At 43.9% G+C, this 23,068-nt stretch overlaps 1 protein-coding gene and 1 long non-coding RNA gene across 3 annotated transcripts in view; one reads left to right on the forward strand and one right to left on the reverse strand.

The window, feature by feature from the left end:
* The window catches only part of Ak7 (adenylate kinase 7), a 71,559-nt gene that overhangs the window by 14,020 nt on the left and 34,471 nt on the right, over window positions 1–23,068 (reverse strand). The window contains exons 6-12 of the mRNA XM_046440518.2: window positions 22,481–22,561; window positions 19,879–19,967; window positions 17,201–17,291; window positions 15,644–15,721; window positions 13,887–14,036; window positions 8,061–8,189; window positions 7,153–7,282 (exon numbers count right to left, since the gene is read on the reverse strand). Of these exons, the coding sequence (XP_046296474.1) occupies window positions 7,153–7,282; window positions 8,061–8,189; window positions 13,887–14,036; window positions 15,644–15,721; window positions 17,201–17,291; window positions 19,879–19,967; window positions 22,481–22,561 (748 nt within the window). The remainder of the gene's footprint in view (window positions 1–7,152; window positions 7,283–8,060; window positions 8,190–13,886; window positions 14,037–15,643; window positions 15,722–17,200; window positions 17,292–19,878; window positions 19,968–22,480; window positions 22,562–23,068) is intronic.
* Window positions 216–6,235, forward strand: LOC124090137 (uncharacterized). Of its 2 annotated transcripts, none has more exons than XR_009226370.1 (3): window positions 216–1,085; window positions 2,977–3,041; window positions 3,121–6,235. It is a non-coding gene; the product is annotated as an uncharacterized LOC124090137 (long non-coding RNA). The 2 variants fall into 2 exon arrangements; XR_006850971.2 differs by lacking the exon at window positions 216–1,085 and adding an exon at window positions 1,504–1,744.

Below are 23,068 nucleotides of genomic sequence, written 5' to 3' on the forward strand. Positions count from 1 at the left end.
TAATAAATGCTTCTGTTGTGAGAATGAAGTGAGATAGTGTTCATTTATGTTGCTAGCACATGATTTATTAAAAGTAGGTGCTTGTCTCTAGGTGTGGTGGTGCACACCTGTAATCCCAGCAGCTCAGGAGGCTGAGGCAAGAGGATCCTGAGTTCAAGGCCAGCCTCAGCAACTTAGCGAGGTCCTAAGTGACTTGAAAGACCCTGTCTCAAAAATGCTTGGGGATGTGGGGATGTTACTCAGTAGTCAAGGACTCCTGGGTTCAATCCCTGGTACAAAAAAAAAAAAAAAAACCCCACAAAAAGTAGGTGCTTGGCAAAGGAGACAATAGGAATGTAAAGAGAGAATCTATAAAACGGGAGATTATCTTTGCTAGCTACTCCTCCGACAGAGCATTAATATCTAGAACATGTAAAGAACTCACAAAATTTACACTCCAAAAATCTGATCCAATTAATAAATTGGAAAATGAATTAAATAGACACTTCTCTAAAGAAGAAATACAATGGCCAACAAATATATGAAAAAATGTTCAACATCATTAGCAATTAGGGAAATGCAAATCAAAATTACACTGAGATGTCATCTCACATCAGTGAGAATAACAGTCATCAAGAATACAAACAATAATAAACGCTGGAGAGCATGTGGGTAAAAAGGAACGCTTTTACACTATTGGTGGGATTATACATTAGTATAACCATTAAGGAAATCAGTATGGAAGTTCCTCTAAAGGCCAGGCACGGAACCACCCTGTGACCTACCTGTACCACTCCTCAGTATTTATCCTAAAGAATCAAAGTCACGTTACTGCAGGGATACACACATCCCCATGTTTACAGCAGCACCCATCACAAAAGCTAAACGACGGAACCAGCCCAGGGGTCCATCAATGGATGAATGGATAAAGGAAATGTATGTATACACAATGGAGTTTTATTCAGACAAAAAGAAAAATGAAATTATGTCAATTGCGGGAAAATGGATGGAACTTGAGACCTTTATGTTAGAAATGAGCCAAACTCAGAAGGTCAAGGGTCATGTTTTCTCTATGTGGAAACTGGAGAGGACAAAGGAAAGGAAAGGTAGGGGAGGCAGGGACCTCCTAAAAATCAAAGGGAGATCAGCAGAGGAAAGGGGTTACGGGGTGAGAGGAAGGGACGGGGTGGGGGGGGGGGAAGTGCTGGGGAATGATATTGGCCAAGTTATCTTGTTATATTGTGTGCATGTATGAATGTGTTACAATAAGTAATTATGTACAACCATAAGGCACCAATAAAAAATGTGGAAAGAAAAAAAAAATAAAAGTAGGTGCTTGGGCTGGAACTAAATCTCAGTAGCAGAGTTTGTGCTTGGCATGCATGAGGACCTGGGTTCAGTCTCTAGTGCACGTGCGCCCCCCCACCCCACCCCCACACACACTGCTCAGGAAATATTTGCTAGATTTGAATGATAATTAAATTTGACCCAACTTTCAAAGGCACTGTTCTCTTTAGAGCTGCAGAAAAGGCTGTGCCCCCACCTCACTTCCTCTGTGCCTGGCATTTTTGACTTGGCCCAGTGCACAGGTCCCTCTCAAGCCCTGGATGCAGGGTTCCTGGAAGCTGGGAGGTGGACCTGAGGAGGGAGGAGTCTGCTCTAAAAAGGCACAGTGGTTACAGGACAGCATGTTATCTGAGCAGCTGCCAGTCCTTCAACTGCTTAACAGCGTGTCTAACAGTAACGCAAGTTTGCCAAGCCCGAGGTTAGATCTCCACGGTTCCTTCTAATGCTTTTAGTTTATCAGGGAGTTGCTTATATAAAATAGCTTTTAGCCTCTTTTGATATCCTACTAGTGACAATAAAATGATCTAATTAAAACATCTCTTCTTTCTTCTACTTTTCAATGTCACACAGATCATTACATGGTAAAGGATTCAGGAAATAATTGTGTCTTTCAGAAATTTAAGTGTTATGACCAAGATAAAATAATGATTAAAGGTGTTATTTAACATAATGAAATTCCTCCAAATGGGTTTACATTACTTCTTAGTAAGGCTGCAGTGGTACAAAGAAATAAAACCATTGTTAAGAATATCGAGGGATTCACTAACATTCAAAGACCAGCTTTATTTAAGCAATCTAGTCTCAGTTTTCAAAACTTGCATCATTATGATAAGGACACATAATCAGAAATCTAGCTGAGGTCCGTTTCAAGAACTCCCTTATTTATTTAAGTCACTGGGCTTTACCATTCATTTCTGCTTGATTCAGAAGGAAAGTGTGTTCAGTAAACAACAAGGGGCCTCTTACGTAGTTTTTGGTAATTATGGAATGTTTTAGAGGCATGACTGGGTGGGCCAAGCCCAAGGGCCTTATTCTAGAAAACTAGCACCTCCCTAGGCTAGTGTTGAGCTACAAGGCAGGTGATCTCTCCCGTCTGCTTTATTTTTAATTTTAAATAAATTTTAATGTGCATATCTGAGGTTTAACTGTGTTGCTAGGGGATACATATAGATAATAAGATGGTTACTACAGTGAAGCAGACTTGCTGTGTATCTTCTGGTTACTTTCCTGTGATAGGGCTGCTAAAACGCTACTCAACAAAGATCCCTGCTAGAACACACTGCCATTCCCTGGAGTCCTTGTGCTGCGGCACCTTCCACCTCTAGACTGTGATTTTGTTTCACTTGACCTATGTCTCCCCATCCCCACCCCACCCTAATCTTCACCAGTGGTTACACTGTTTGTTCCTCTAAACCTGTAATTAGATCTCTTTTAAAAATAAACTTCACAAATAAGTGATACCATGTGCAAGTTTTTTTTTTTTTTCAGAGCTTATTTCTCTTGACCTAACGCCCTCCAGTTCTATCCGTGTTAAGACAAATGGCAGGATCTCCTCCTTTTCAAAGACTGAAAAATATTCTGGTGTGTGTGTGGGGGGGGGGGGCGTGCGCATGTATGTATGTATATAACACATTTTCTTTATCCATCCAGCTGTAGATGGACACTGAGTTTGCTCCCATATCCTGCTTTCGTGACCAGAGCTGCCAGGTTTGCTGGTGAGTTCAGATCTTTTTGTTACATGCCCAGAAGAGCGATCGCTAGGTCTAATGGTGGTTCTATTTTCCATTTCTTTAGGAACCTCTATGATGTTTTCCATGGTGGCTGGACCACTCTTTGCTTTGAAATGAACGAGTACAGACCTACTGGAACTTTTAAAATGTCAACCTGCTTTTTTTCTTTTAAATACCACTAATATTTAAAATATTAATGCATATTCATAATTTTCAAAACAGGATTTAAAGAGAGCTATAGGCCAAGGTTTTCCAATTATCTATGCACAGAATAGATTTACAAAGCTGTACAATTACAAATGATTTTCCCTTTTTATTTCAAACTCACGGGAAATCCCACTACCTAGACTTAATAACCCCACACATTTTGAAATAGATGAGATGAACACAAAGAATCCAGAACTAACACACTCTGTGCTTTAGGGACTTTGGTTCCCATTTTGGCTGCATTGTTGGGGACAGCAGGCATGGAGTTCTGCCAGGGGCCCAGGGGCCTGGCTGCAGGACTGTGACATCACACCGCTAGGATCCTTGGAACCACAGGACAAAGGGTCATGTGAGGGGAAAGTGAGCTCGCCTCATGTCCCTGCGGTGGGTTCAAAGGTCTTGTTTTGTTCAAACATAATCAAGGTCTACGACCTGGCTTCAGGTAAACATGAATAGGAAGGATTTTTGGACAACCTTGAGGAAAGAAATCTCCCTAAAGTTAAGAGGGCTGGATGAACTATTCCCATCTCATAGGAAGTGGTTGGCATTGGGTGCCACGTGGGAAGGGCAGTGGCTTGCCGTTCTACACACTGCCCTCTCCAAAGGCCACTTCCCTGCTCCCAATCACTCCTGCATCTCTTGCCGGAGGCTGCTAGCCTCTTTGGCCTCTCTGGCAGCTGGGGAAGAACGGTGTCTCCTGACAGGAACAGGTCCTTCTTGAGCTTGGGGACTTGGCTACTGCACTATCTCCAATAACATCTGTCCTATAACGTCTGTCCTGGGTGTGAAGAAAGCTCAGCTGGTATTTTGTACTATTGTGTTTCGCTAAGTATGTGGATAGTGTCTTTGAGTCCTTGCAAAGACCAATTATGAAGTCTCTGTCAATAAGTAACAGTCGGCTGTCCTGTCAGCCTGAATATTAGTCTGGGGTGGCATAGATCACTGCTCCCACGCCCTGTCTGTGGCCTTCCACGCAGCCATAAGGTTTGCGTATACAAGGCCACATACACCTGTTCGTTACTAAGAATTCCACCCTCCACCCCTCAACATGACCTTGCCAGCCAGATCTCCTTCCACCATGTTCTCACTGTGGAATGTCTTATCTTGAGGGCTTTCCCCCTCCCCCAAAAGGTGAATGCCAGAACTCTTGAGCTCTAAAACTAGAGTATCGCCTCCCAAATGCCTTGTGGCAAGCCAGAGGCAATGCTGTGTCTTAAGTATTAATCTGTGTTTTCTGTGTTCCTTTGCTTTCCTCTGGGAACTTTTCCTGGAATTTGAATCCCATTTCCTCCAGAACCAGCCATGCTAGAGCAGAAGCTGACTCAGACAGGCAGCTGGCTTAAGTGGTTGCTCAGGATCAGCATCCAAAACCACTTTCTCTACCAGATGGAACCAGCCTGGGAGAAGAGGAGAAGTACAGGGGACCTGAGCTCAGAGCAAGGCAGGGAGAGACTAGCGACTTTAAAGTGGAAGGGGGCACAACAAACTAAGGAGGAAGAGTCAGGGATAAGAGGGGACCGTGCTCAGGCTGGCTGAATACCCTGCACTGTCACACATCCCACAAGGGAGGTGGCAATACTGACACTAGGGCATGCTATGAAGTCAGGACAGGGAAACTGGGTCCCCAGCCAAGGGGGAGCTGGGCTGGAAAGAGGAGCACCTTGGGACAAAGGTTGGGAGCCAGAGGACATCTCTGGATGGCCGTGGAGGGCAGTCAGGTCCTGTGCCCCAGGGCATGCAGTGGATGGGTACCAGTGCAGACTCAGCAGAACCCAACACGGCTGGATTCTGATGCAGGAAGGAACATGAAGCGCCATTACCCAGCATGGCTCCCACCTGAGTGGCCACAGATGCCTCTGTTGTATCCCCCCACCTCCCCCAGGCTCCGCGGCCCTAGATCAACCCTGGAGGATCAGAAACAGCCACCAGTAAGAGGGGCGAAGTAGGGAGAGGAAAGAAAACAAAGGTGGTGGAGAGGAGGGCGGGAGCTCTGATTAGACGCCCCACCAGCCCCCACCAGTCGTACCTCCTGGACACTCTCCAGACACTCTACAGTGATGGCTAGAAGGAAGGTCTCAATCGTCTGAGTATAAAAATGAAAAGGTTTTCTGCTTTCCTGCTGGGTAGCAAGATCCCCTAGAGATAACTCAGTTCAAAATCCAGTTTGTGAAAATTTGATTGTCAAGGATTTAGAGCAGGAGTAAACACAGGTGTTACTGGCTTCTTATCTGAGAGTTGCAAGAGGACAGGCTTGGAATTCCAGCCAAGGGTGGGGAAAGAATGAATCCAGAGTTTGAGTTTAAACAGAAACCCTCTGGTCTGGAAATGTGCCTCAGTGGTAGAGTGCTTGCCTAGCATGTGGCATGCTGGGGGCCCTGGATTTGATACCCAGAAACCGCCCCTGTAAAGTTCTTGCTTAGCATCTGGATGGCCATCTTAAGTGACAGCTGCCATTTTAAGGAAAAAGTTTTGCTTTTCTATCCAAGGGCATTTCTTTTTTTTTTTTTTTTTAATTTTTTTAATTTATTTTTTTTAGTCATACATGACAGTAGAATGCATTTTGATATATAATACATACATGGAATGTACATACATCAATCATATTGTCTATTCTATTCTACTGCAAGGGCATTTCTGAGAAAGGCTCACCACTCCCTCATACCAACCCAACCCCTAACTACCTTCATTAGGACCCACAAGGCTCTTATTCCTGAGCCTGCCCCATAAAAGTCTGGGAACCCAAGCCTGTTTTGCCTCTCTCAGATTTAGAGAGATGGCCTTTATTTGTCAACTCTGACAAATAAACTCTCTTGTGAACCTCTGCCTGGTCTCCATCTTTCATTTCTCATTTACCCGACTCTCGTTCTTCGATTTCCCTTCAGCATCACCCCCTAGCAATAAATAAAAATAAACAAAGAAATAAAACACCTTACTGTGATTAGTTGGTTCAATAAACTGGTTAATAACTAATTATCAAGTGAATAAGAAAACTTTATTTCTTCCTACATGAATTATTGGTTCATGTTATTCATCCATTTTTCTTATTGAGTTTAATGGGGTTTTTTTTTTTCTTTTTCTGGTGGTAGTATTGGGGCTGAGCCCCGGGCTTCATGGGGCCTAAGCTAGTACTCCACCTCTGAGCTACATCCCCAACAGTTTTTAGTTTTGATTTTAGACAGGGTCTCCCTAAGTTGCCAAGGCTGTCCTCAACCTGCAGTCTTCCTGCCTCAGTCTGTCTCCTGAGTTGCTGGAATTACAGACATGTGCCACAGTGCCCAGCAGAATTTAAAGATTTTTCTATTAGTTTGCCTGAGTATTTTATAAATTTTTTAAAAAATATTTTTCTTAGTTGTCAATGGACCTTTATTTTATTTATTTATAGGCAGTGCTGAGAATTGAACCCAGTGCCTCATACATGCTAGGCAAGTGCTCTACCACTGAGCCACAACCCCAGCCTGGTATTTTATATATTAATAAAATTAATTATTTTATTGGTCGCAATTATTTGTTTTCTTGGTTTGTCCTTTGCTTTTTGATTAATGATGTTTGGTACCTATAAAATTTATATGAACATACATTTGAATTGTGTGTGTAGTGATGAGAACCAAATCGGGGCCCAGCATCTCTTAGGTAAGTGCTCTACCACTGAGCTGCCCACTAGTTTATGATTTTTTTTTTAACTTAGAAAGTTCTTTCCCATCCTATTTTCAGACAGTCACCAAAGTATTGACAATGACGTTTTTCTCCCTGGGGGGTGAGATTAGAAATGAATTTTCTTTGTTGTTACCATAACTTCTGGAGTGCTTCACTTTCAGAAGCAAACAGGTAGTCTTTTAAAACCAGATGTGAAAAGCAGTCACCATTGGCAAGCTGTGTGCTGCGGCCTCACCTGCGTTCTGCTCCATGCTTTCCTTGATGCCATCCAAGAGCTCCTGAGCATCCTCCACGTTCTCCTCCTCCTCTTCCTCCTCGCCCTCGTCTTCTCCATCCCCTACCTCCTTAGGTGCAACAATCGCCTCCTGCAGACCACAGGGATGTTCAAATTGGACAGTGCTCTGCTTTGCTTTGCTCCTCACAAATCAATTGCCCAGTGATCCTGGAGAATGGCTAGTGCCCAAATCAGGAATGTAGTCAGTGACCGTGCAAAGGTTTGTCGAATATGTTTGTCTACAGCAATGTATGGGAGACTCAAGGTCTTTCCTACTCTGCTTTTAGGAGAATGTATTTCTGTGCTAATGCCAAAATTGCCTAAGAGTCAAGTCCTTTCTAAGGTATTTGGTTGTATCTTACTTGAAGGAAACATATTTTGTAGAAATCAAGACTTTAGGCTGGGGCGTAAATCAGTGGAGCGAGGACTTGGGTTCAACATCCAGCACCAGATGAAGAAAAAAGGAATTTTAGAAATCACTTCTGGAAAATTTTCTCAGTAGCTACCATTTCCAATAAAACGATGAAAAGCAGTCAGGGTTCTGATAACACCCTGAGAAACATACTGCAAGAATGAAAAGCAAAAAACAAAAAGCTTAATAGTATTCCAGTCAGCAGAGAGCAGACAAGATACACTTTGAGCAAGAGCGGGAGGCCGACTAAATTTCAAGGACAATCCATGAAAGATGCTTCTGTTTCACTGAGGAAAGCCCCACGGGAGTCTGGGTTTTCATAACCGGGGCCAAAACCAAAATCCAAATAGAAGAACAAATCTCTTTGACAGGTAAAATTAGTTGCTAGCATATTACAGCACTCAGGAAAGCATCTTTTAAACTTAAAAATCCCCAATAAAGTAGTTTAGCATGTTACCAGTTTTGCTATGGCTTCGGAAATCACATCCTTTATTTTGATGTGATGTAGTTTGTAATGCTTGGCCAGCTCTTCAGCAATACTGGATTTTCCCACGGCAGGAGGACCAAGGATACAAATCTTGATTGGCTGAAAAAGGAGAACAGAGAACATATAGTGAGTCTGAATGATCTGGGGCTACACATTCAGGGATGTGCCTTCTTCAGTCTCAGGACCCTGCAGCTGAGGCTCCTTCCTCCATAGAGACTCCAGAGCCTCTGCCTCCAGACCCTGCCATCATGGTCATGTTGTGTCATCCTGAAAGCGCCTGAAGGGTTCACGTCCTGGTTCAGGTTCATTCCTTCAGCAGGGATTTAATAGCATTTACAAATGTACCGACCTGGGCCTGGGGGATGACACTCGCAAGATTCCCCCAGGAACATCCCAAAAGGACTAAACAGTAAGTGCTTAGGCATCGGGTGCTACCCGTCTCATCTGTATGCGCCACTGTCAGGAGCACAACCACAGCAAAGTGATCCCACAAGAATCTCCAGTCCAGTGCACAAGGGGCCTGCTTTATTGCCTGAATATTACTTGTTTTTATTTATAACACAGTTCTCTACTCTGATTTTTAAAAATACACTTATTAAAATAAAACACCATTTATTCTACTGAAAAACTTGCTTGAATGCTATAGAAGCTCTGTGGCATTCGTAAGTGAGTAAACGTTTACTTCTAACAGAAATAAAAATATCAGTAGTAAGTAGTCACTTCTTTCAAAATAGTCCAAATAGTTGTGAAACTGAGGCCCAGTGTTTGCAAGGTAAATTTTAAAATCATGCCCATGAAAAGAATTTCCATGGGTGGGATATCTGTGTGCTCAGTGACGACAGATTTCACCAAGACGGCAGGCAGGAGGGAGGCAGGAGTAGAGGAGGCAACGCCAGAGTCAGTCCTGAGGGCAAGACTGGGCCCCTGGATGGTCTCGGTGCAGTTGCCAAGGCCTGAGGCCCAGTTGTCAGCTGGGCAGGTTTATATGCCTCACTGACCATGTACACAGGATGGATCCTGTCCCTTGGGTGGGCTCACCTTATCCAGCCAGGTATGAAACAGGAAGCAATTCACTCACTTTTTATATATAATTGTGATTTTAATATCTGATTTTATAAATTGGTAAATGCTATAGGTACAAATCCCTAATTATTACATCTAACTTCTTTTTAATAACAAACGAATTTTCACTGTTTTAATACTGACAGCATATAAGATGTTGTCTTTATTTGATTTTTTATTAGAGCTTTATAGTTACACACAGTAGCTGGGTTTTTCCGGACAGACTCAGACCCGCATGGGATGAGATTTCAGTCACTATCCCTCCTTTTCCCTCCCCATTTTCCTTCCCTCCCCTCCCCCGTTCTCCTTTCTCTACTACACTTCCATGTGCTTGTTCATCATTTATTTATATCTGATCAATTCCTTTTATTTATGCATAAAGGTAAAATCCCCGTGGCATATTTGTGTATGCATATAATACGTTCTTAAAGAATCCATCCTCATTGCCTCCCCTTCCCCACCCGCTGCTCCCCTCTCCGTCTCCTCCTCCTCTATTACTGCTCTTCCCTTTACCTTCACTATATACTAGGCCTCCGCCCCTTTCCTTTATTTCCCTCTAGCTTCTGCAGCTGGTCACTCATCTACTTATAAGGAGAAGCATGGCTGCCACAGAACTCGGAATGCTCCAAGTCCACAGGTCTGGCACTTTCCTCCCCTAGAGCACATAAGCATGGCAGCCAAGTCAGGTTTGCTTGCTGAACATTGATCAGAACAAGGGGAGTGGGATGAGCTGCCTGTTGAGTGGCTTCCTCTGTGTGTCTCTGCAGCAGTGGTCACCCAGCCTTGCTAGAGGAGCTGGGGTCATGGGAGGGTATGGCTCGAGACCCCATCCTGGATGGAGGCATGGGATGCTGCTGGCAGAATGCTTCCTATGCCGGGCCTGGCAGCTTCCTATTCTATGCTGCTAGCCAGTGCCCAGGGATGGATAGACTTTGTCTAGTTTTTTTTTTTTTTTTTTTTTTTTTTTTTTTAATTTGAGGTGCTGGAGGTGGAAACCAGGGCCTTGAGGATGCTAGGCAAGAGCTCTACCCACCACCAGCCCTCTGTTTAGTTTTTAGATACACTATTCCTTCTATCATGTTCTGTGCAGTCTTGCTAATCAGAAACCATATGGTCTCTTTAAAGTGTCTTGTCATCTCTCTAAGCTTGTGCTGCTGTTTTACAATTGACCTCCAGAGGAAAACACTGTCTAACACCTAGGGCTGGCTGTGCACTGCCTCAGGATTATCTCCCCATCAGGGAATGCAGATACTTTACAGGGATCATTATTTCTTCTGCTAAGTTTTTTTTTTTTTTTTTTTTAAGAGACAGGGTCCTGCTTTGCAGCTCAACCTGGCCCCAAACCCTTGGGTTCAAATGATCCTCCTGCCTCAGCCTCCCAAATGACACCAGCAGCACAAGCTACCATGCCCTGTGGAGTACCATGGGAACACTGCGCTTGCTTAGCTGCAGCTTTCCATGAACAGTAATTGTGATAATGGTGACACTTTTTACTCACAGGCTATTTTACAGTTTCAAAGCATTTTCTTACGAATGACCTACTTTCATCTTTAGAACACTTTCCTGGGATTAGCCCAATGATTTGGGCAGGTGCTGCATTTATCTGACTTCAGAGCAGGAGGTGTAGAGGCACTGTGGTGAAATGAGACGATTCTTACTAAGTCTGCATCCTAAGTTTGAATCCCTGAGTAGTTGTGTGACCTTGAAGAAGTTGCTTCATCTCTCTGAACCCCAGTTTCCTCATCTATAATGTAGAGATAAGAGTACCTATCTGAACATGAGGCTCTGAGTTTGGTTCCCAGCATCACAAAAACAAAAAACTACCTTAAAACATTGATTATGTGGGGAAAAAAAAAAAACAAAAAAACTTCTAGAGCTGATGAATTCACAAAATAGCAGGACACAAGATCAACACTGGTAAATCAATAACTTTCCTATATTCCAATAATGAATCTTCTGGGAAAGAAATCAAGAAAAATATCCCATTCACAATAACCTCAAAAAACCTCACTTGGGGATAAATCTAACAAAGGAGGTGAAATACTTCTATAATGAAAACTAGAATACTACAGAAATAAATTAAAGAAGACCTTAGAAGATGGAAAGACCCCTCCCCCCATGTTCTTGGATAGACAGAATTAATATTGTTAAAATGGACACATTACCAAAAGCAATATACATATTCAATGCACTCCCCACAAAGTACCAATGACATCCTTCACAGAACTAGAACAAAAACAACAACAACAACAAAAACAGTCTTAAAATTCAGGTGGAAGAATGAAAGACCAAGAATAGCCAAAGCAGTCCTGAGCAGGAGGAGGGACACGGGAGACATCACGACACCTGACCTCAATCATCTACAGAGCTCTAGTAACACAAGAGACACAAAGACCAATGGAATAGAAGAGAAGACACAGACACAAATCCACATAGTGACAGTCATCTGACATTCGACAAACGTGCCAAAAATATATATTGGAGAAAAGACAGCTTTTTTAACAAATGGTGCTGGGAAAACCGGATATCCATAGGTAGAAGAATGAAACTAGATCCCTCTCTCACCTTGTACAAAAGTCAAATCAACATGGATTAAAGAATTAGGAATTAGACCAGAAACTTTGCAATTGCTAGAAGAAAACCCAGGGTCAATGAATTGGTGCAGGCATCAGCTTCCTTAACAAGACTCCTAAAGCTCAAGAAATACAACCAAGAACCAAAAAGTGGGATGCCAGCAAATTAAAAAGTTTCTGTAAGCAAAGGAAATGAGTGCCCAAAGAGAGAGCCTACAGTCTGGGAGAAGATCTTTGCCAGCTACTTCTTGCAGAGAATTAATATCCAGAATATATAAAGAACTCGAAAAACTTAACACCCAAGAAATGAAATAACCCAAACAATAATCTGGTAAAGAACTACACAGACATTTCTCAAAAGAAGAAAACAAATGGCCAACAAAAATGTGAAAGAATGTTCCCAGTAGTCAGGAAAATGCAAATCAAAACTACATTGCACTCCAGTTAGAATGGCAATCATCAAGAACACAGATAATAAAAAATGGTGGAGAGGACGTGGGGAAAAGATACAGCCATACATTATTGGTGGGACTGCAAATTAATATAACCACTTCAGAAAGCAGAATGGAGATTCCTCAAAAGACTAGGAATGGAACCACCATATGACCCAGCTACCCCACTTCTTGGTGTTTGTCCAAAAGAACTAAAATCAACATATACTATAGTGACACAGGAACATTTAATGTTTATAGCAGTGCAATTAATAAAAACCAAATTATGGAACCAGACCAGGTGCACAACAGATAAATGAATAAAGATAAATGAATAAAGAAAATGTGAAAGCTGGGGTGTGGCTCAGCGGTAGAGCAGTCGCCCGGCAGGTGCGAGGCCCTGGGTTCCACCTCAGCACCACATAAAATAAATAAGTAAAATAAAGGTGTTGTGTCCAACTCTAACTAAAAAATAAATATTTTTTTTAAAAATGTGATATAAATACACAGTGGAGTTTTACTCAGCCATAAAGAAGAATGAATTTATGACATTTGCTGGTAAATGGATGGAACTGGAGAACATCACGCTGAGTGAAATAAGCCAGACCTAGAAAGTCAAGGGTCAAATGTTTTCTCTCATATGCAGAAGCTGGAGCAAAACAAGGGGGGAAAGGGAGGACAGATTCCACCAAACAGAGGGGAGATCAGTGGAGTAGAGAAGGGGACTAAGGGGAGAGGAGGAGGGATGAGGAAAGGGAGGAATTACAGAATGAAATTGGCCAAACTACGCTGTGTGTGTGTGTGTGTATGAAAGTATCACAGTGAATTCCACCTTTATGTATATTTATAAAGCATAAATAAATAAATAACTGGAAGACCAGTAGAGGAAGGGGAGGAGGGTAAGGGAGGAGGGAAAGGAAACAGGAGGTACTGGGGACTCCATGTGTGTGTGATCATGTCAAAATGAACCCTACCATTATGTATAACTAATAATGCACCAATAAACACATTTTAAAAAACCAATCAAAGGGCTGGGGATGTGGCTCAGTGGTTGAGTGCCACTGAGTTCAATCCCTAGTACCCTCCTGCAAAAAAAAAAAATCAAAACTAAAAAGAATATCTAGTGTAGCTATCTTTCACCACAAAAAAATGGTTAAGTATGTCAAGTAATGCACATTAATTAATTTACACATTCCATATTTCACAGTGGATACATATTTTGAAGCATCAGGCTGTATATGATACATATATATAATTTTTATTTGTTAATTAATTTTTCAAGAAGAATACCTACCTTGAAAGATTCTGAGTATTGAATAACCAGTGAATCCTCTGGCCAGTAGAAAGAAATCAAAGTAGTTTATAGACTTCTGCTAAGTCCAACCTACCCTCCCCTGAAACTGGCCAGCCAGTAAGATACCTGGGTACATTTCCTTGCATAGACAATTTTGCCACAATTATTCTTGAGCTCACCATCATGCTCAATTTGCATAACTCTTACTTTCAAAGCTCACTTTAAGATGTTTAATGTTCCATTGACAATATTAATGTAACTAACATGCATGTAAATTGTCAGACCTGGACAAATTTGTCAAATTTAAAAAACAACTTGAAGTTAGATGTTTGGATATTTGAAAAAGAAGATACTTTGATTGGTATAATCGCATCCAAAGTCAGTTTCCTTTATTTTGCTGAAATCAGAAGTTTAAATAAGAAATGATTATAGTTACCAATAATCCTCTGCTTTGCTTGTACTCTTTGAGGATATTGTTGATATTTTCCACAAATCCCGTCTGGGCAACCCATCGGATATTAAAATTCTCCTTCACGAAGAGCGCTTCCATTTTTAGGTTGACCAGCAAATGATCAAGACACTCTTGCTAAGAGTTAAAGTAAAATTAGAAATTTACCTTTTTTGTTTCATATTGACAGTTATAACAGATCCAAATCACTACGGTTCTTGAAGAAAAACAGAATGCATGCATTAATTAGGAAGTCAGTTCATCCAGAGCTGAGTACTGCCAGGGATATGATTATTGATAACAGGATATGATTATTGTTTATCTTATGTGCTGCGGGGGTGGAACCCGGGCCCTCAGGCATGTGAGGCCTGTGCTCCACACTGAGCTGAAGGCTCAACCCTGAAGCACTTCCACTCCCCTTAAATCATTCGGGGGGCAGTACTGGGGAGCAAGCTCAGGGCTTTGTGTGTCTCAGACAAATGTTCTTTCACAGAGCTACATCCCACCCAGTGCTTTTAAAAAAAAAATTAAATAGCATCTACTTTTCAAATAATGCAGTCCCATGGTTTAAAATTCAAAAGAATGATAAGTATAACAGAAAACAATCCCTCTGTTCCCCAAACATCACCCACCCAGCTCTGCTCCTCAGAGGCCACCAGTGGTATCAGTTCTTACAGCACCACAGCTGTCTATCTATCTTGGTGGTACTGAAGATTGAACAGGGCACTCTTCCACCGAGGTCTTTCTTTTTCTTTTTTTTTCTTTTCTTTTTTGGTGGAAGAATGTAACAGGGATTGAACTCAGGGGCACTCGACCACTGAGCCACATCTCCAGCACTATTTTGTATTTTATTTAGAGACAGGGTCTCACTGAGTTGTTTAGCACCTCACTTTTTGCTGAGGCTGCCTTTGAACTCATGACCCTCTTGCCTCAGCCTCCCAAACTGCTGGGATTATTGTATGCGCGCCACTGTACTAGGCCCCACCTGGTCTTTTTTATTTGTTATTTTGAGACAGGTTCTTACTGGTTGCTGAGGCTGGTCAGGGACTTGGAATTCTCCTAACTTAGCCTCCTGTGTAACTGGGATTTCAGGCATGTGCCACCGTGCCCTGGCAAAATATCACTCTCACAGTAAATAAGTTATATGTAAACACGGTGCTTGAGCCAGGTGCCACGACGTAGGCCTCAGCATGTGGGAGGCTCCTCGGGAGGCTGAGGCAGGAGAATTGAAAGTTTGAGGTGAGCCTCAGCAATTCAGTAAGACCCTGTCTCAAAATAAACAGGGCTGGTATGCAGCTCAGTGGTAGAGCATCCTGGTTCAAACCCCAGTACTTAGGGAAAACAAAAGAAAGGAACAAACAAACAACAACAACAACAAAAACCCAGATTACATCGTAAAGCAAGCTTAAAGAGCTCACCACCTGACGACAAGCTATTTGTTGCTGTGATGTGATGAAAGGTTGGAACCTCACTCAGCTCATGGAATTTTAGAAACAGGCCAAGGTGAACACAACCAGTGTTCGGGTAGCAGTTTACACATCAAGCGTTCACACACCTTCTCTGACTACGGCCTCTGAGGGGTTTTCACAAATGAAAACTGAGGCTAGAAGAGGAAGCTGCTTTAAGTAGAGCACCTAGAACACATGTTTTTGCAGACAGGCCTCCACCCACCCTCAGGAACCAGCAGGGTCTAGAAAACAGGTTGTTTTTTTTTTTTTTTTTTAAAGAATTTATTATATACTAACTTTTAAATCCTTGATTAGATAAGCATTTTCTTTGGGTACTTTCTGGGTTTTTCCAGGGCCGGTGTGTTTACTGATGCACTGTTAGGGAAGAGTAGAGATGTTATTTAGTTTATATAAAACTTCTCAAATGAATGTGAACAGAACTGAATATTTATAAACTCCAAAACAGAGTGTAGGGCATAGAGGGTACATAGTTAGTTACTTATTCTGAAAATATATTGGAGATAGAGATGAGTAAGGCCCAGTCTCTGCCCTGGAGGAGCTCCCAGTTTGAAAAGGGAGACGGACACAGATAAGGCCCTTGCAGCTCAGCAAAGGAGGCTCTGTGCTACCATCTCACTAAACAAAAATCACAAGAGCCCACTGTTTGAGAGACTGAACTGCAGCAAAGACCCCAGCAGACCAGACCTAACCAAAATGGAGTGACCCATGCTAAGTGCCACCCAATCAAGCTGAAACAGGGAAGCAGATAGACCCAAACAGAACTATTTTTCCCCCAAACAGGAGATTCCTGTTTACCCGAGTCAGCTTAATTAAGGAGATTCCCTCTGCTTTAACCCTTACAAAAACTAACCTGATGCTAACCCATAAGCGTTTTGCTTGCTATTTGGTTTCCTTGTTCCGTAGCCCCGTGGGAGCCCTTGTTCTGTTTTGTAGAATGGAGGCTTTCCTGATTTCGTGAATTGAGAATAAAAGCTAATTACATCTGTAACTAAATTTGTTATGATTTTGTCCTTGACAGTCTGTGCTCCCCACTACCCCGACTTCACATGCTGAAATCCTAACACCTGAGATGTTGGATTTAGGAGGTGGGGATTGGGGAGCCCATCGGTTCATGAGGTTGGAGGCTCATGAATGAGATTAGTACCCTGATAAAAGAGGCCAGAGAGAGCTCCCTGCCTCCTTCCACCACGTGGGCACACAGGGAGAAGGTGACTCTATGAAGCCAGACAGCGAGTCCTCACCAAATCTATCAGCGCTTTGATCTTGGACTTCCCAGCCTCCAGGACTGAGGGACAAAGCCTGCCAAGCTGCAGTGCTGTGTTATAACCCCAGACAGACTAAGATGCTCTGGGAGCATGGAAGAGAGGCCTCTGGCTGGAGGGGGAGCTTTGCAGGAGCAGGGAGGGTGCCGAGGAAGAGATCTGAGCCGAATCTTACAAACGCAGAGAGAGGAGGCTGGTCGGGGCAGGGCGATGGTCACACTCCCCAGGCTGCCAGGTGGTGGCATTAGCCAGCATGGCCTGGAGGTGGCCAGGAGGGCTGGTGAGCCTGGGCATACCCATACTGTGAGAACAGTGTCTCCACTGTGTCATCCGTGTGTCCTTGGTGTAGTGACGTTTGTCCCCTCAGCCAGAGCCCTATGCGGTCCTTCCTGTTCCCCTTGTAGGCTGAAGGAAGGCCATTTGGGTCGTAACTCCCCATACACACTGCAAATACAGAGTTCTAGTTTTAAGGACATTCTATTTTAGGAGCCCTCAGTCTTATTAGCACAACGAATTCCTAATATTTGTTTAGGGGTAAACCTATTTAACAAATCACTTCTGAGTACTGTACCTTGACAAAGTCCTCCAGGGTATGGACGGACTCGTCCACAGCCACCAGGTAATGGAGCTTTGGCACGTGGTCTATTACGTTTTGTACCACTCTGCAGAGCAACAGAGAAGAGAGGAAAAGTTGAGGAGAGACTGAACTAGAATTCACTGAACTCCACCCCCAGACATGACATTTGGAGGGTTAAAAAATTCTCTTAATCGCCAACAAAGTTGGGGTTGGGATCATTATCCAAGGATATCCTTGCACCCAAGGATGACATTTCTCAGGCTGACCACCTACGAGGAAAGCCGTGGAGCCAGCCTTTAAAGTCAGAAACGCCTGGCGCTGGATCTGGGCTTCTCCTAGTCTGCAGCACCTCTCCCATCGAAAAGGCTTAATCCTGTTAGGTCAGGAAGCCCCTGCCCACGAACCTCCCGACTGCTTGGAGTTGTTGTCTGACAAAGTGAAACACTGATGCAGAGAAGCAGTATCTCAAGGAAGTCGCCTAGCTGCAGTGACCAAGCCTGAGCTCTCCTACTCTGAATGATTGACTGTCAACATTTCTGAGTGCTTAACTCTATGCCAGGACTGTGCCGAGGTGCTCTGCCACTGAATCCTCACAACAGCCTTACTAGACAGGCACTATTACCATCCCCATTTTATAAATGAGAAAATCCAAGTGAAGAAACCTTCCAATCCCCAGAGCTCTGGAGAAGGCAGAGCAGGGGTTGGGCAGATTGAAGGATTCTGGAGAGAACTACGGTTAATAGAAGTCGATCACAAGGGCCTGTCTACCCAACCCCATTCATTTTAGCTTCCTCTTCAGTAAAATGAAAGAAAAATGCACACATCTAAATGAAATAATAACAGTTCATTTTACATTTGTTTTATATTTAATTTATCAGATTTTTTTTAGCTTCTTATCTTCTGTTAAGTATTTGGCAATCTTCAGAGAAATTTGGAAGAAGAAAACAGTGTTACTGAAGAGGGCCCCAAGTTCCATAATGAGAACATTTTCACTAATTTATTGGGAGAAGATGTTGTAGACTGATGCTAAGTACTTTGTCCTAAGAATGTAAGAGAGCCTTTCAGCCACATCTTGAGAACCCTGTTACACAATGCACATATCTGCAAAAGGCCAGGGCGCGTTTGGCTCCTTCGCTCCCAGAGTTAACGCAGGCTGGAGCAGATCGAGGTTTGGTGGAGTTGAAACTCGTACTTTAAGAAATTCTTTAAGAACAATAATAAAAATGAGGTTCAGGGCCTTGAAAGGCACGCACATAGGGGAAAGGCGGTGACGTCTAAGTTTCACTTGCTTCCTGGTAAATCTCTCTGGGACCATGACTAATGACTGTGGCCAGTGGATGAGGGGAGGGCGGAAACCAGCCCCTCTCTGAAGGGCAGAAACTGTTCCCTCCCTGGGAGCGTGCCTGGGGTGGGGGAGTGGGTCCCTGGACCCTGGAAGGCAGGGTCTTCTAAGGAGAAGGTCTCAGGACCTGTCTGGGTGGCAGGGTGGGAGCCCCGGGGAATGGGAAAGACAGGTCAGCCAAGTTCTCTGAAGAAGCCACATGTGTACTGGAAACCTTGGAGACTGTCCAACCTTTGCTGTGTGGAACCCTGCGGCTGTGGAGAGATGATTGTCATTGATCAAGAGTGGACATCATCTTGGGCCATGGTGGGCCCCTTAGAAAAACAACCATTTACTTTTATCCTCTGTGTGTGACCTAACATTCCCGTGACTATTAGGTAAACCTCTTGGAATGTATCGCTAAGCCTAGCGACCTCCAGCCTCCTTCCACCCCAAAGCCGAGTGCTGTGAGGTAATACCTGTTACCTGTAGGGAGAATCTCCTGGCGACCCACATGCCTAATGGGCCCACCGGTGTGTTTGTTGATGTATTGATTTATAGGTATCTTGAGTTAGTGTTCTTGGGCCATCGTCATTCACATTTACCTCAGAATAAACTTAAAGGCAGAGTTATTTCCTTAAAGGCAGAGTTGTTCTTTTGAATTGGCACTTTACCTCCAGTTGCAAAAAAAAAAAGAAAGAAAAAGCTTCAGGTCGACAGTTCATCATCTGATGTGTGGAATTTAGTTTGGTGGGCCTGACATCCCCATCTCATCTGGACAAAGGAAAGGCAAACTCTGTTCCCAGAGTGTACAGAACAAGTTCTTTCTTCTCCAGAAGGGTCACTCTGCCGACAAAGTTCCCAAGAGATGAACCGGAACCTGTCATCGGAAGTACAGGGCCTTAGGGCTGGGGTTGTGCTCAGAGGCAGAGTGCTCGCCTAGCATGAGTGAGGCACTGGATTTGATCCTCAGCACCACATAAAACAAAGTAAAGGCACTGTGTCCACCTATAAGTAAAAAGTCAATATTTAAAAAAAAATTCTAAAAAGTGGGGAGCGTTGAGGGCGAGGGTGTGGCTCAGTGGTGGAGCACTTGCTGAGCATGTCTAAGGCCTGGGTTCCACCCCTAGCATCACAACAAAATAAGACAAAACAAAACAAAAATCTAGACATGTAGACCTCTTAGTTAGATATAATTCTCACCAGATGCAAATGGAGATAGTAAGAGTCCCCTCTGCCAGGGTGTGGTGAAGAATCAATTTGACAACACTGCTGAGTTCTCAGAACAGATTAGTTAACAGACTGATACACGAACCATCTAGAAGAGTCCCCTTTCCGGGAGAATGCTTACCCTGCTAGGTCAAGAACATGAATTGCCGGAATTACATTTGTTCCATCTCCAAAAACAGGTAAAGCAGGAACCTCACCCAACCAAGCTATCTGAAAGAAAAACAAAGAACAGCATTTCCCCTGGTTCTATGGGTCTGACTGTTGCAGATCACCAGCTCCAGAAGAGCTGACCACCAGCTGAGAGATCCCCTCCAGGAGAGGCTTCATAAATCAGTCCTCATGAAATTTATCTAGAATTCACTCCTCTCAGGAGGAATAAAGTGTGACTTCAGGACATTCTGCTAAGTGAAATAGGCCAGACACAGAAAGATAAGTACCACATGTTCCCTCTTATGCGTGGAAGCTAAAAAAAAAAAAAAAAAAGTTGATCTGAATGGAGAATTACTAGAGGCTGGGAAGCAGGAGGTGGGTGAAGGGAAGTTGGGTTTGACCAGTACTTGGGAAGCTGGTGAGGGGTGAGGAGGAGGAACTGGGTTCTGATGGTAGTTAGATGTAGAGTGGTCCCATTTTCTGAGGTGGAGCTCTGGAGGGGGAGCAGGTTTGGGGGTGACTGCAGGATTTAGGCCTGGGGATGTGGCTCAGAGGTAGAGTTAAGGGACTGAGGGGGCAGCTGGACCTGTAGAGCTGGAGTGTAAGAGAGAGCCTGGCTGGGGGGCTAGGTCTGGAGGACACTGGTGCCCGTCCTGGGGGAGTGGCCCAGGGAAAGAGCCTACAGGGGGGAGACAAAAGGGTCGGCAGAGGCCCTGGAAGGCCAACACTCAGCGGTCAGGCAGGGAGGGGCCGCCGAGAGGGGACAGGACAGGGAGTTTTCTGAGGCTTATCCTCTTCAGCTGTCATATTTATTAAAAAATAGATCCAACCAGCCTTTCAACTACCCTCTTCCCTCTATCTTTCCCCTGTTGTCTCTATCCCTCTTTTACAGCAAAATTCCTCTTGAACTCCTCTCCACCTGCTCCCTGCAGAACCCACTCCTGCGGGACTGTTGTCCTACAGCCTCGCAAAACCCAGTGGCCAACTCTCAGGTCTCATCTGACTTGATTATCTGTGGCATGTGACATGATTTCTTTCCTTCTTTCTCTTTATTGACTCAGCAGTGTGGATTTGAGCTCAGGGCCTCGTGTGCTTTGTGAGCACTCCTTGACAGAGCTGTCCCCAGCCTTCATTCTTTCTTTTTAGAGACTTTTTTGCTTGGCTCTCTCTTCTTCTCTTACCTCCGGGCACCCCGGCAGCCTCCCCTTCTCATTCCCTCTCATCTCCCTGGAGCCCCTAAACACTGGAATGTCCGACTCATATCTTCTCCACGTTCCTTCTCCTGGTGAAGTCGTCGGGTCCCACAGATCTAAAACCTTCTCTATGAGGCAGCCTGTGACATGACATGTCAATCCTGATCTCTGATCTCTAACTCTTACGTCCAACCGCCTACTCTGATCTGTGCTGGAAATCAGTCATCTCCAGTCACAGGCCCAGACTGGACTCCTGAATTCCCACTGCATTCGCCCTGCCCTACTCCAGCGCCGATCCTGCCCATCTCAATAGCCTGCAGCCCCCATATGTCCACTGCTTACACCCGGATCCTTTTCATGGTCCTCTGCTTTCAGTCCCCTTTGCATTCACAGTCTGAGCAATCCCACTGCCTCTACCTTCCCCACACACCCCGACCGGAACAATTTTCAGCATCACCACTGTTTCCACTCAGGTCTCAGACCCTCCTGGCCGGTCTCCCTCCCTCTCCATTCTGCCTGCCCCACTAGGGCACATCCTCACCTAGCTGCAGAACAGGCGAGATCTTTTAAAACTTCAGATTGTGACTTTTGTGCTCAAAACAGTCCGATGGTCTCCCAGCTCATTTAGGGGAAAAAAGCCAAAGCTCTTACCGTGGCTGGGACCTGGGCTCCGCCTGACTCCCTGAAACTCCTTGGGCCTCCTGGTCTTCCTGCTGTTCCTCAAACACAGCCATCACATTTCCACCTGGGCTCTTTGCATTCAAGTCCCACTGCCTGGAATGTTCTTTCCCCAGAAAGCACCTTAGTGATTTCCCTCGTTGCCTTTCCCTCAGACACCACATCTTTAGAAAGTCTTCCCTGAGCCATCTCCCCGCCTGGCACGCTCCACCTTATTCTGTGCTGCTGGGTTTTGGAGCGTGTTTCAACTTCTGAAATGTTCCATATTTGCTGGCGTCTTTGTTCACATCTTCATCTTCTTTGTTTTTAGCTTACCCCACTAGAAGTAAGCACCACAAGGACAGAGGCTTTATGATGTTATTGTGTCCCCTGTACCTGTAAGAGTTGGCACATGGTCGGCACTTAATATTTATTTCATCAATGAAAGGAAATCCATCTTTTCCTTTACTGTTCTCAGCGTGTGAACATAAGTGGTTAATAATGGCAACTAAGCGCAGGTGGTAACGGTAGATGCCCAAGTTTTTCCTTATTATGTGGAACTAGCCACCTTCAATCTGCGTTTCCTTATTGCAGCACACTTTTTATTTATTATTTATTTGTGGTGCTGGGGATGGAACCCAGAGGCAAAGTGCTCTACCACCGAGCTCCACCCCGAGTCCCGCAAAACACGTTAAAATATCCATAGTCATTGAAAAGTCCTACCTTAAAAAAAGTGTGTAAGATGCCTTCTTCCACCCCATACTGAAGTCCGGCAGCAATAACATAAGTTGCGAATTTTTTGACCTGTTAGTTAAAACAGAACAAAAGCTGAACATAATGTTTAACAATCTTGTTTACTAGATCATTTGAGAAGTTAAAATGAGCACTGAAGGAAGTTTCATTAACTCTTCCAGGCTTCTTAGGTATTGTCTAGGACAGAAATAATGTTCTTTAAATGGGAGAACACACTTCTGCACTATTCAGGAATGTCTTTGACCACAATTAAAATTTAGTTGAATGCTGGTGCAGTGGTGCACACCTGTAATCCCAGCAGCTCAGGAGGCTGAGGCAGGAGGATCACAAGTTTGAGGCCAGCCTCAGCAACTTAGTGAGGCCCTAAGCAACTTAGTGTCTCAAAATAAAAATTAAAAAGGCTGGGGATGAAGGACAGTGGTAAAGCACCCCTGGGTTCAACCCCCTGGTACAAAAAAAAATTTTTTTTTAGTTGGGAATCCTAATTCAATTAAAGCCAAAGCTATTATTTGTAAAAATGTAATACCTGAAAGTTTTATCCTGGTACTGGGGGAAGGA

The sequence above is a fragment of the Marmota monax genome, unplaced genomic scaffold, assembly GCF_021218885.2.
Source record: "Marmota monax isolate L192 unplaced genomic scaffold, Marmota_monax_Labrador192_F-V1.1 WCK01_AAM20220418_F8-fsc00017, whole genome shotgun sequence".
Lineage (NCBI taxonomy): Eukaryota > Metazoa > Chordata > Mammalia > Rodentia > Sciuridae > Marmota > Marmota monax.